The sequence below is a fragment of the Lepidochelys kempii genome, chromosome 9 (assembly GCF_965140285.1).
Source record: "Lepidochelys kempii isolate rLepKem1 chromosome 9, rLepKem1.hap1, whole genome shotgun sequence".
NCBI lineage: Eukaryota > Metazoa > Chordata > Testudines > Cheloniidae > Lepidochelys > Lepidochelys kempii.
The window spans coordinates 66,712,644-66,725,287 of NC_136388.1; the positions used below are offsets into that span (position 1 = coordinate 66,712,644).

Consider the following 12,644-nt stretch of genomic DNA (forward strand, 5'->3'; position numbering starts at 1 on the left):
TACTTCAGCAATGAAGACAGGTAGATAGGGTTATTTTCATCATCAGGCCCTGGTTAAGATTTGAACACGGCCACTGAAGGTAGTTACTGGCAGTTCAGTATTATATATGGTGGTTTCAGCACATTTTACACTGGATAGCCAACCACACACTGGTATTTTCCACACAGACCAAGGACCAAATTTGAAACTTCAGTTAAAATCTACTTCCAGTAAAGTTCCTTCATATTTATGAGCAAGATTTATGATCAAGACAGTTTGAGGCATCATGCATTAACACTTCCCAGAATATCCCCTTCTTCGGCTACATATTAAAACAAATTTCCAGCAAAGTCATCTGACACTTAATAAGAAATAAAGGAAGCCCAGTGATTGGTCAAGTGTTGAACACATCTCATTAAACTTAATCTAATAAAATGGAAGTTTACTCTTTTAGGTAGAATTTGTATTTAAACTGAAACTAACTAGAGAAGAATTCACATCATACTGTGAATTGAAAGAGTTTGCCACCTACACAAGTCATCAAAGGCTTATCTGAACAAATCTATGGGTTATTCCTATTTTTTTTTAATTTGGTATCTTTTCCACTCTAGCCAGATACAAAATAATGTTAGAGTATGTGGTTTCATGGGGCTAAAAAAAGATTACATCATCAATATGTCATAAAAATAAAGTTCACCGCAAACTCTGAAGAAGTCACTTCAAACAAAACAAACTAGAAACCAAACAAAAAGCCCCCCAAACAAACATATAAACAAACATAATGAGATTTAGAGGCTCTGTGGCAAAATCATGTGTATAAGCTTCCAAAAATATTATGTCCAAGAATTTTTACAAGACTACCACAAAAACAATTTGTGTATGTATATCTCTGTGCATACGTTACAGTGGAAGTTTGTACAACTACTTTAAAAAATACAATACAAAACATGAAAGAAATAGGAAAACATAATTTATCACTGTCAACAAATATAGCAAGGTATCTAATAAATATGTTCTCTTAAAAATAATTAGTTGCACATCTAAGAAAGATCACAGACCAAGATGAAAGGAAAACTGTTCTAATTTGGCTCATTGCAAAGTTCTGAGTGTTTACAGGTGACTAGCCATTCTTGCCAAATATTAATTATACAAGGACTTATCTAATGCAAAAGTTGCACTGATTTAACTACATATCTATATAGTTAAAGTGGTACAACTCTTTTAGTGTGGATGCAACATACTGGCATAGCAATTCCCACATGAGAAGAGGAATAAGGTAGACTGTTATAAGGTACCTTTGCATCACTATAACTGCACCCACAGTAGGAGCTGAACCAGTACAAATAGCTGTACTGGTACAAAAACTGTGTGAAGACCAGGATTTAGGTTTGAAAGTGTAGTTGACATGTTCATCTCCCAGCGATGGTGGGAACTATCTTTCAGAAAATTCAGATTATTTGGGGCACTATGTCCCAAAGGAACCCTCTTCTGGATAGCACAAAATGTAATGTAAGCAGAACAAGGGGTGGAAATGCTTGTAAAACTTTGAAAGGCAAAACATAGTGGGCTGATGGCATGGGTTCCTACTTTCCAGGATCCCCTCTACAGGATATTGGGATGGAGCATGGAGGTCTGAGAGGATACAGCAGCAAGGAAAGAAATTGCATTCTATACCACACTACTCTCAAAACCCTAATATATTTCTAAACAGGTTCCACTCTGTACATACACTGTTCAAAGTGAGGATGTGCAGAGACATAGAACACAGCTCCTAAGGGAGCCTGGCTGCCAGTCGGAAGGTGAGGCTGGACAGCATCATTAAAGTGGCTAGCAATCTACACTAAAGCCGTAGGATCAACAAAATTGCTTGATGATGATCAAGTTCTGTGGGTTTTAAACGCCTTATCTCAACTAGCCCACAAGACTGACAGCCCTCCACAAGAAGAAACTGCACAAGTCAGGCCTGGCAGAGTTTCTGAGTTTGATCTAGCCCCTCTTGAAGTCAATGGGAGTATCTCACTGACTTCAGCAGTAGCTGGATGAGGCTCTTTGTGCTTTTTTCCCATTCCAATTTTTTTTAATTACAGGAGAGAACTGGGCATATGGGATCAAAATACAAATAATTGTAAACTAGAGTCAATCATGTTTCTGTACTAGTGTAACAATCTTAACAGGAAATATGAAAAAAATGTAGTCAAATTCTTCTTACAGTTTTTAAACCTTTACAACAAACTGATGTTATTTTTGTTTTTCAATCTCTTTCATAGACCTCCATAATGGTGGTGCAATACTGAAATCACATCTCAACTGGTTGACACAGCCAACTATCTGACTTGTATGCTGTTCTTTAGTCAAAATGACAATGCATGAATTTTCCCACCCAGGGTTTTATGGCTTTAGTTACATATACAAGAAAATTTCATGAAAACTCTCCAGCGAGATGACTTCACATATTCATGAAAAAGGTCACTGCAACAACATGTTCTGGATAACTAGCCAGGAATCTATTTATTCATGTTCAGAAAGTACGTTGTCCTAGTTTTTTCCTGATTTTTTTTACACCATTATTTAAGAATTTCCCTTTCCCCCTAAAAAGAAAACTTCTAACAACCTTTATGTACTTGAAAACAGTTATCATTTTTCTCTTCTCCAGACTAAACAAATCTAATTTTTTAAATCTTCCCTCATAGGTCATGTTTTCTAGACCTTTAATCATTTTTGTTGCACTTCTCTGGACTTTCTCCAATTTGTCCACATCTTTCCTGAAATGTGGCACCCAGAACTGGACAGAATACTCCAGTTGCGGCCTAATCAATGTAGAGTAGAGCGGAAGAAATACTTCTCGTGTCTTGTTTACAAAACTCTTGCTAATACATCCTAGAAGGATGCTTACTTTTTTTGCAACAGTGTTACACTGTTGACTCATATTTATCTTGTGACTCACTATGACCCCCAGATCCCTTTCTGCAGTACTCCTTCCTAGGCAGTCATTTCCCATTTTGTATGTGTGCAACTGATTGTTCTTTCCTAAGTGGAGTACTCTGCGTTTGTCCTTACTGAATATCATCCTATTTACTTCAGACCATTTCTCCAGATCATTTTGAATTTTAATCCTATCCTCCAAAGCAATCTCTTCCAATCTCTTCCAGCTTGGTATCGTCTGCAAACTTTATAAGTGTACTCTCTATACTAGTGGTGGGCATCCTGCGGCCCATCAGGGTAATGTGCTGGTAGGCCGCCAGACCATTTGTTTACATTTGCATGGCTGCCTGCAGCTCCCTGTGGCCGCGATTTGCCATTCCCGGCCAATGGGAGCTGTGGGAAGCGGCATGGGCTGGACACTGCTTCCCACAGCTCCCATTGGCCAGGAACAGCAAACTGCGGACATTGAGAGCTGTGGGCAGCTGTGCAAATGTAAACAAACAGTCTGGTGGCCCACCAGCGGATTACCTTGACAGGCCGCAAGTTGCCCGCCACTGCTCTATACTATCATTGAAATCATTGATGAAGATATTCAACAGTTCCATACCCAGAACTGATGCTTGGCACGACCCCATGCGATATCAAAAGCCTTACTAAAAGTCAAGATATACCACATCTACCACTTTTCCCCTCACATACACAAGGCGTGTCAAAGAAAGCTATTAGGTTGGTTTGACATGATTTGTTCTTTACAAACCCATGCTGACTGTTACTTATTATTTTTAAGGTAATTGTAAATAGATTGCTTAATTATTTGCTTCATTATCTTTCTGGGTACTGAAGTTAAGCTGACTGGTCCGTCCCTGGGGTTGTCCTTACTTCCCTTGCCCATTTATTTCCCATTTACATTGCAATTAAGCATGTGATTTCACAGACATACTGCTGGAATTATGATTTCACTGGAAAGGCAGCAAAAAGAATCTAGGCTGAGAGATAGACCGCTCTTTTCTACAAAGTGAGAAGATATGAAATAACTGCAAAAGGGAATACAGAATATTGCTAGACAAGTTAATTATATTAAAAGACTGACAGGGAATTACACAGTGTAGCAAACTTGAAAAAACAACAATATTATGTAGCTAACATTTTCAAAAGTCCCAGTAACCTGGAGATCCTCAATTTTTGAGTGCTCAGTTTGAGAACTTTAAAGTGGCCTCATTTTCACTAAATGCCAAGCACCCACCTTTTGATATGCTGGCCCTTTTAAAATGTCTCAAGTTGTGCCACCAAAAATTGAGGAACCCGAAGTCACTGGTCACATTTGAAAATCGTAGCCATATTTTTTCCCCAGGCTTGCTATAGTGTGAAAGTCCCCAATTAAACTCACTAGAAGACATTTTAATGAAACTGTGTTAAAAGTATATCGGCAAAGCAGTTTTCATAGAAAATGAAGGCCAGTTACTATGGGAACTCCATTTTTTAGGATATCTTGGGCCTGATTTCAAAACTGAGGAGCACTCAGAACTCCCTGTGGTTCAATGAGAGCTGTGGGTGCTCAACATATCTGGAAATAAGGCCAAAGGCCTCTCCAGCTGGACATCCAAAAATAAAGGCTCACAAAATCATTGATCACTTTTGAAAATTTTGTCCTAATATTTCTGAAGTGTAAAGCATCCCTGAATAAACTACCTTTCACTACAAATACTGTATATACACACTTAAAATATAATGTTTTTATTTCAAACCCTTCTCCGTAATTGATTGATCTCCAGTTTAGTGCTATCTCAATTCACTCTAATTATACGGTTTATTGTAACATCATTCTGGTAAAAAACTTATATATCTTGGCACCTTACATAAGATTTGTCAAAGAAAAAGAAATCTATTATTTTGCTTGAAGTGAACCTGTCAGATTTGTTCACTGGGTTGAAAAGAGAAGTTGTAGTCACATACTGAGCATTTTTATACGTTTTATGATTGAGAAGGATTAGTTCAGTCTCACAACAGCACAAAAATGATCATAGAAGGAGAACAGCAACTGAAGTCTAAAGTAATCTCTTGTTCAATCTAATTCATATTTGTGTCTTCTCCCCTCAGTTATGGGGTCCAAAGGGATGGAAAGTAAAGCCTGCATTTTGCAGGCTTCTGGAACTTTGCAAAAAATAGATATTAGGAGCCAATTGATTTCTCCTTCCTCTCCCTCTGGGGCTCTCTCATAGAATGCCCTCATGAACTACATAATGTCATTCTAGCTAACCAGTAAGCTCAACACATTACTTTTTATCATGCTGAAATGTCACTCTGTATTTAGGCTCACAGCTGAACCAGATTTTTCAGCTCATAACAGTACTGTTGGGAGAACATCCATTTATAACATGGAGCCTCCAAGCTCAAAAAGAAAGATGTTAATTGCCACAATATCTTGATTATGGAGATGTTTACAGAATAAAATTAACAACAAAACAAGAAAGAAACTTTTTCTTGGGAGGAAATCCATATAAAAAGAAATCAGTTGACTGCAACAAATGAAAACAAGTCAATAATTCACCACAAAATGCATTGGAAGAGACATTGCATATAGTGAATGACAGATGCAGAATAACATGAAAATCAGGTATGCCAAACCAAGGTAGAAAATTGACACTAGAAAAGTTAACTTGGTTCCTGCACTTTCAAAATAGCAATTAAGGACTTTTCATTCTAACCTGGAGGAGATTTAACTAGAATATCTTTTGTTCTGTTTACAAATTCCTCTACTGAAAATGTTGTCTTACCTTTGTTCATATCAATCAGCTGCTTCTTCTTCTGCTGCCGCTCTAGTCTCTCTCGTTCAGCTTTCTCTTTTGCCAGCTTGGCTCTCTTGCTCTTCTCCTCCATTTCTCTTCTCTTGTTGTTTTCCTTCAGTGCCTCCTGTATAAGAAATGTTGAAAATAGGATTTTTCCATGATTTATGCACTGTAAATTGGGGAACTGGTAATTTAATTTTAAAAAAAATTGGTTGTGTGTAGACTTTGCCCGTACTGGGGCTACACTATTGCTTCCTGAGGAGAGATTTATGTGCTTTTGATAGCATTAAGTAAATAACTTTATTTAGTCAAAGCCTCCTGTTTCTTTTTCTATAAGAAAAAAAAAATCAGGTACAAATCAAGCCAAAACATTACAGCTTGGGGAGGTGGGAAATTAAAGAACCATCTGTGTTAAAGAATTACTGAAGGATGATATTTTGCACAAGTGAAGCAGATTTTTACCTAGATTAGATACACTTAAAAGGGAGGTTTTGAAATACACAGTGCCTACTAGACCAGTAATAAAATGAGGTGTTAATCTACTATTTTATCATGTATCCAATAAGGGAAAAGGAAAAAGAGTTAGTACCTAATGATCCTGAACATGTAGCAATCTATACAACCCTTGGAGAGAGTGCAACATGAAATACTAATAGATTTGAGAGAGATAGAGAAGATGATTAGAAATACTGAAATAGTTCTTCACAACTAGAACAGCAGGTAACACCTATGGGGAGATGAAATGCATGAAATTTTTCTATAGCAATCCCCTGGGCTTACGTAGGCAAGATAATGGACCTACGTCAGACTGTCTCAGACAGAAACCTTGAGGATGGCAAGTGGCAAGCTGGAAGAAAGGCAAGTCCCCCATGTGAAGGCACTTTATATACAAGTTACTACAGTTCTGTTGGTTTCTACTGCAGTTTAATTTATGCTTTCTAAAATGTTCTGGTTGAGATTTTCAAAGCAGTCTAGGTCAGTGGTTCTCAAACTTTTGTACTGGTGACCCCTTTCACATAGCAAGTCTCTGAGTGCGACCCCCCTTATAAATTAAAAACACTTTAAAATATATTTAACACCATTATAAATGCTGGCGGCAAAGCAGGGTTTGGGGTGGAGGCTGAGAGCTCCTGGCCACCCAATGTAATAACCTTGCGACCCCTTGAGGGATCCGACCCCCAGTTTCAGAACCCCTCATGTAGGTGAATTTGATATAAATCCTGCATTTAAACTAAGGGAAGCGATCTGTCTGAATTTCTTAAATTCTAAAAATTTCAGCCTCTATGTCAGCCCAAATCATGCAAATGACATAACTCAAACCTACAAAGGAGGAGGAACATATTTGGTCAAAAGAGCCCATCATGATGCGTTGTTCCCTGCTGCCCTTTACACATGGAATAACAGGGCCATTTTAGGCTCAGCCGAAAACGCTTACTTTCTGTACATTTAAGGACCCCATGAAGACATCTTTTTTATGGTTAGAGCTAGGCTAAATACTTTTGGTGAATAGTTTATCTGGTGGAAATTGCAGTTTTGGTTAAAGCAAAATTATTTATGAATTTATGTCAAATTTGCTGAATAACCTCAACTGAACCAAAAAATCAAAATGTTCTGAAAATGTTAAATCAAAATAATTGTTTTTAACATTTTTATAACATTCTGGTATTTTGGGCTGGAGTCACAAAACCTCTTGATAAGGAGGAGAAGGTGGTGGTAGTGATGATGAGGCTCGTAGCCTCCTTAAAACTTTTAGCCCAGTGGTTAGGGCACTCACCTAGAATGTGGGAGTCCCAGGTTCAATTCCCCTTTCCGCCTGCTATGGTGAAGAAATTTGAATTTTGGTCTCTCACATTGTAGTAAAGTGCCCTAGCCACTGGGCTATTCTGGTGTGTTTACACAGGGATAAAAAGATAAAACAAAGCCATGGCAGGCCCGGGTCCATTGACTCAGGCTTGATGGGCTGAAAATAGTGTAGATGCTTGGGCTCGGGCTGGAGCCTGAGACCGTGAAGGGTCCCAGGATTCTGGCTCCATTCTGAGCGCAGATGTTTACATAGCAATTTTCAGCCCTGTAGTCAGAGCCAGGCCAGCCAGGGCTGTGTTGTGGGTCTTTTATCCCTGTGTATACGTACCCTGAAAGAACCCACCCCATATGGCATCCTATTTAGTAGCTAATGACCTGTTTTTCCCCCAGAGGTGCTAGGTACCTACAGCTCCCACTGATATCAAGGGAATTGAAGGTTCAGAGCACCTCTGAAAATTAGACTTTAAGATTGGTATTTACTGCACCAAGTACACTGTTAAAAAGCAACAATATTTTGAGAGAAAGAAAAAAAAAGAAGAAAACAATATTTTATCCCTTCTTTTTTTGGACAGTTCTGTTTCTGCACATTTGATCACAACTGGCAGACACTTCATTTCATTGCAACTTCACAAACTGCAATGAAAGTAAATCCCCATAACCTTAAGAAAAAAACAAATAAGAAATGTCACAGATTAACAAACTAGTAGCCCAGTAGCCATTGACACTGATTTGAATAAGCATGGATTTGCCTGCACTGTACACTTTATCTGCTGGGTAGTCCCAGACATCTATATAATAAAGTTGCGGACTGATTAAAATCCATAACAAGTGTCTCCTATCCTTCTTGTGGTGTACCCAGACAAATACAATCCAGAAAAAACACCTAGGACTAAGACTAGCCGTAACATGTGATATACTTCATCCAGTGCACTCAATGCCCCAACATCATCTATGTGGGTGAAACAAGAATAGCTATGCTCTCGAATGAACTCACACAGAAAAATAATACAAGATAAAACCACCACTATTATTTGTGGGCAAAAACTTTTCAAAAAACGATCACTCCATATCTGACCTTTCAGTTCTCATGCTCAGAGGAAACCTGCACAACACCATCGAAAGATGAGCCTGGGAAATTAAATTCTTTAACTATGGTAGACACCAAAAACCATAATTAAGACACTGGATTTACGGCTCATTACAATAATCTGTAACCCACTCAACCTCCTTGTTCTATGACTGTAGAGATGTTAATCACCCATTTCACCTTGAATGGTCTCTTGCAACATCTGTTTCTATTTCATCTTGCATTTCGCTGTGACACTGAGTATCATTCCCAGACCTGATGAAGAGTTCTGTGTAAGCTTGAAAGTCTCTCTCTTTCACCAATAGAAGTTGGTCCAACAAAAGATATTACCTCACCTTGTCTAGCTAATCTCCTTGGACCAACACTGTGCACGCACACACTTGTGTGTCTGTCCATCTTTCTGGCTAACTTTAAATGAATCTTTGCCAGCTATATATAAAACACATGCATTCTCCTTCTGATTCATCTACAGAAAACTCTGCATGCCAAGAGCTTAACCATAGATGGGTGAGAAAGGGAGCCCTATGAATTTTTTTCACGTTTTTTCTGTGTTCATTTTGAAAAATTTTGCCATTGTGAAAATGGCAAAATTGTTTGAGAGTGGCATCTTCCCATCTGGCAGAATAGCTATGCCAGGTGCTGGCTTGAGGAAAGTTAATAAAGGGAAAAATTCTTTCTGGGGACCTCAAACTTCCACTATGTCTAGTACCTGCTCTTTCCGTAGTTTACTGTTAGAGGGAGTCTTCTGTGCCCAAGACTGAGTTAGAATCTTATATACCTCAGCTCAGGAGAAAATGGTATCAGTTGTAGTATAAATAGACTTTGTTTAAAGGACAAATCTTTCCCATCTGGCCACCCCATATTTGGGCTTCTGCAAACATTCATAAGCTTTGGAAGAAGTTCATAAGCTTTGAAAACTGAAGAGTCAATTTTCACCTGCAAAATTTGCCTTTTAGAGTTCAGTGATAAAAATTGCATGGATATGGCAAAGATTTCTTCCTGGCTGAGGATGACAAGGAGATCAGCTAGGGAAAGAAACAATAAAAGGGCCAAAACAGATTTTAACACTTTTCAATCTTCACACTTTTTCATTTCTCCTTTCTTCTGCTGGCCTTTATTCTGTTTACATTCTCCTTCATACTACTGTGCTAAAGCTCTTTGCTTATGACACACCATGGTGCAATTTCAGGTTATCTTTTTTTTGGGTATTGAACACCAGCCATGCCCTTTTCTGGGATGCCCTGCTTCAATACTGGCAACGTTTTATACTTAGAAATTGCGTTTTAAAAAGAGGAGGTTTGTGTTACTACAATATAAGTCAATAAAAACTCAAACCATATACCACCAATTGCCAGTTGTACTACACAACTATGCATTGCTCTTACAACACAAAACACTACATATTAAGTTAATAGTTACACGTCACATTTAAGTGTTGCAAAACAAAAGAAAATTCAAAGTTACGAATAAAAATCTTGCTGTGGGCACCTGCAGCACATTTGTAAAGATACTCATATAATATTTCCCTCTCAAAATATACGTAAGTACATATAAAATCTTTCATCAATATGAATTGTACTTTTATTCAAAGAGATACATTTTTGGTGTTTAATGAAAAGGTTCAGAATTATTTTGTTCTACAAGGTGGTTTTGTCATCCACTTTTCTTTGGCAAAATGATCACTGTAATACAGAAGAAAAATAAGGATTACATTTTACAGTGGAAAGTGGTAGGTATAAGAGACGGGCTGAGTGATCATGTTTCATGTGGCAGTTGTCTTCTTTGGGATTATGTTAAAAGCGGATTTGATTAAAGTGCATAAAAATCTTTAAATGAAGTTTCCATTTTTTACCCAGGACAAAGGGATATAAGTGAAAATAACAGAAAGAACAACTTTCGAGCAGATGTTAGGAAATGTTTTTTCATGCAGAAAGAATCATGAATGCATACAAAGGTTTACTCTTCAGTGTTGTTGGGGCCAAAATATTTGTGTAATTTAGAAAACCGTGAGATGCTACCATAGTGGGGACTAAGGATTGAAAAAGGAAAAAAGCACTTAGAGGGAAAATATCACTTTTTTATATAAAGTGCTCATAAAGAATGCTGTACTTATTTCCCCAGGCATATTAATCCTATATCTTTGTTATATCAGATATTAAGAGAAAGAGTCTATTTAATGATCAGGATAAATGTGAGATTAAAAAAAACGATGGAAAACATTTAATTCTCTACGTATTTTTCATTCTCTGTAGTCTGGCATAATATTTGGGGAAGGAAAAGTGCAGATGGGAACACTAATTTCAGATTTCCAGTAAAGTATAAATATTATAAACAAATGGCCCTCTTGAATTTAGCTAAAACCTTAATTATGACCTATTTGGGGGACTAAATATCATGCACAAACACAATCCTAAGTATATTTGTTGGTGTAGAGTACCAGAGAGCTTTCAGGTTAATATTTTTTTTTCCTCACTTGCGCATTGAAGATCAGATGAAAAGTTTATTTGAGCTTAATTGTACAAATGACTCCTTCTGGGCAGAGAAATACATTCTTTGAGGAAATTATCTGTTGTTTAGGAAGCAAGTTGAAGCAAAATGTGTGTACATGTTCCCCCTTGTCTTTATTAGGATTCACTGAAGTAAGCCTCTTGTTTTCAGCACAGCCAGCTTACTGCTCAGCTTCCTTAAGAATCAAATAAAAAATTAATGCGTCTCTTACATGCTGTATATATCTTGAGGTTTGATGGACAAACAGATCTTTGCACACTAACACAGTTGTGAATAGCATCACAAAGATAAATTATTAAAAAGAAGAACAAAGAAACAGATTGTAGTGTGCAAAATCTCCTTGGATATTAAAGATGCAGTTAGTTACAAAGCGGTCATGCACTGATAATGAAGGCTGGCTCTGATCCCTAAGGCCTTCCTTTAAATTTGCCTTACAACTGCAAAAAACACAACCTGAAGTTGTAAGAAAAAAAACGTCTTTCTCGTCACAGCTCATTAGAATGGTGAACTTTGATTAACTGGAAATGAATCTATAAGCTACAGGAATGCAAGCTTAGTGTTGCCAAACTAAATATGTTTTTTTTTCTCATTATATATCTGAGTATTCCATTATCTCTTTGGGATGAATGACAAATTCAAATAAAATGCTAACCCAATAACAAAGGAAAGGAACCCTGAAACATGACGAACCAAGGTAGTATAAAATGTGGCAGGCAAAGCTTGTGATTCCCAGTGGGTGAATATGAAACAATAAGGGTAAAAATCATGATTGCACTCGTGATTTAATCTTGTGGTTCATGCATCAGAGGCCTCATGTCTGAAATGGAACTTCTAAGGGATGTCATTAGAGATTATGACTCCTGGCAAATACTGCTACTGTGGTATATTCAGTGGGGAGATGGGCTTTGCTAACCATCTTATCAACACCACAGCATAACTGCTGAAGATGACAATATAGTACATTAATGCAACAGTGGTTTTCCATGTGTAATGAGATGAGTGAATAAAGATCAGGGCTAGTAACAAAAAGCCAACCATGCTGTATGTCCTTTAACTTTGTATAATACATTTATGTGCTGTACATTTGAAAAATAGATTTTAGGAGAATAGATTTTGGACTACAGTCTTAATTGCTACTTCCACCCAAATATTTAAAATATTTGATAAAAATCAAAATCTTGACTTCATAATTGATATGGAAAGCCCTCATTCAGATAATTAATGGAAGATTTGAAATGAGTAGTTACACTTCAGCAAAATGTACACTTATCATTAAAAGCAAAATGACAGAAACTGGCTACACACAGATTTTTAGTTCTTTTCCACTTTAAGCTAAAGATATGTAACCTTCATGCAGTTTTCTAATTAGCCATTAGTTGTTATAATTTCATTTATTTAGTTTTTTGTCACAATACAATACTCAGCCACAATGATCAAGCCAGGTGAATATAAATAAAACAAAAATAAAAATTGGAGAAAAATAAAGGAATACAGAGGCACTCAGGTTGCTAAATCTGGCCTATGAATGTAGTGATCAGAAGTAGCTATTCTCTGATGTC

General features: G+C 37.3%; 1 protein-coding gene across 8 annotated transcripts in view; it reads right to left on the reverse strand.

Moving 5' to 3' along the window:
* Positions 1–12,644, reverse strand: part of DIAPH2 (diaphanous related formin 2) — an 807,504-nt gene that overhangs the window by 174,290 nt on the left and 620,570 nt on the right. For 6 of the 8 annotated variants that reach the window (XM_073360856.2, XM_073360854.1, XM_073360853.1 and 3 more), the window contains one exon: positions 5,676–5,811. In XM_073360856.2, coding sequence (XP_073216957.1) covers positions 5,676–5,811 — 136 coding nt within the window. Of the gene's footprint in view, positions 1–5,675; positions 5,812–10,156; positions 10,260–12,644 lie in introns of those variants that run through there. The other 2 variants (XR_012160923.2, XM_073360859.1) reach the window with 2 other exon arrangements.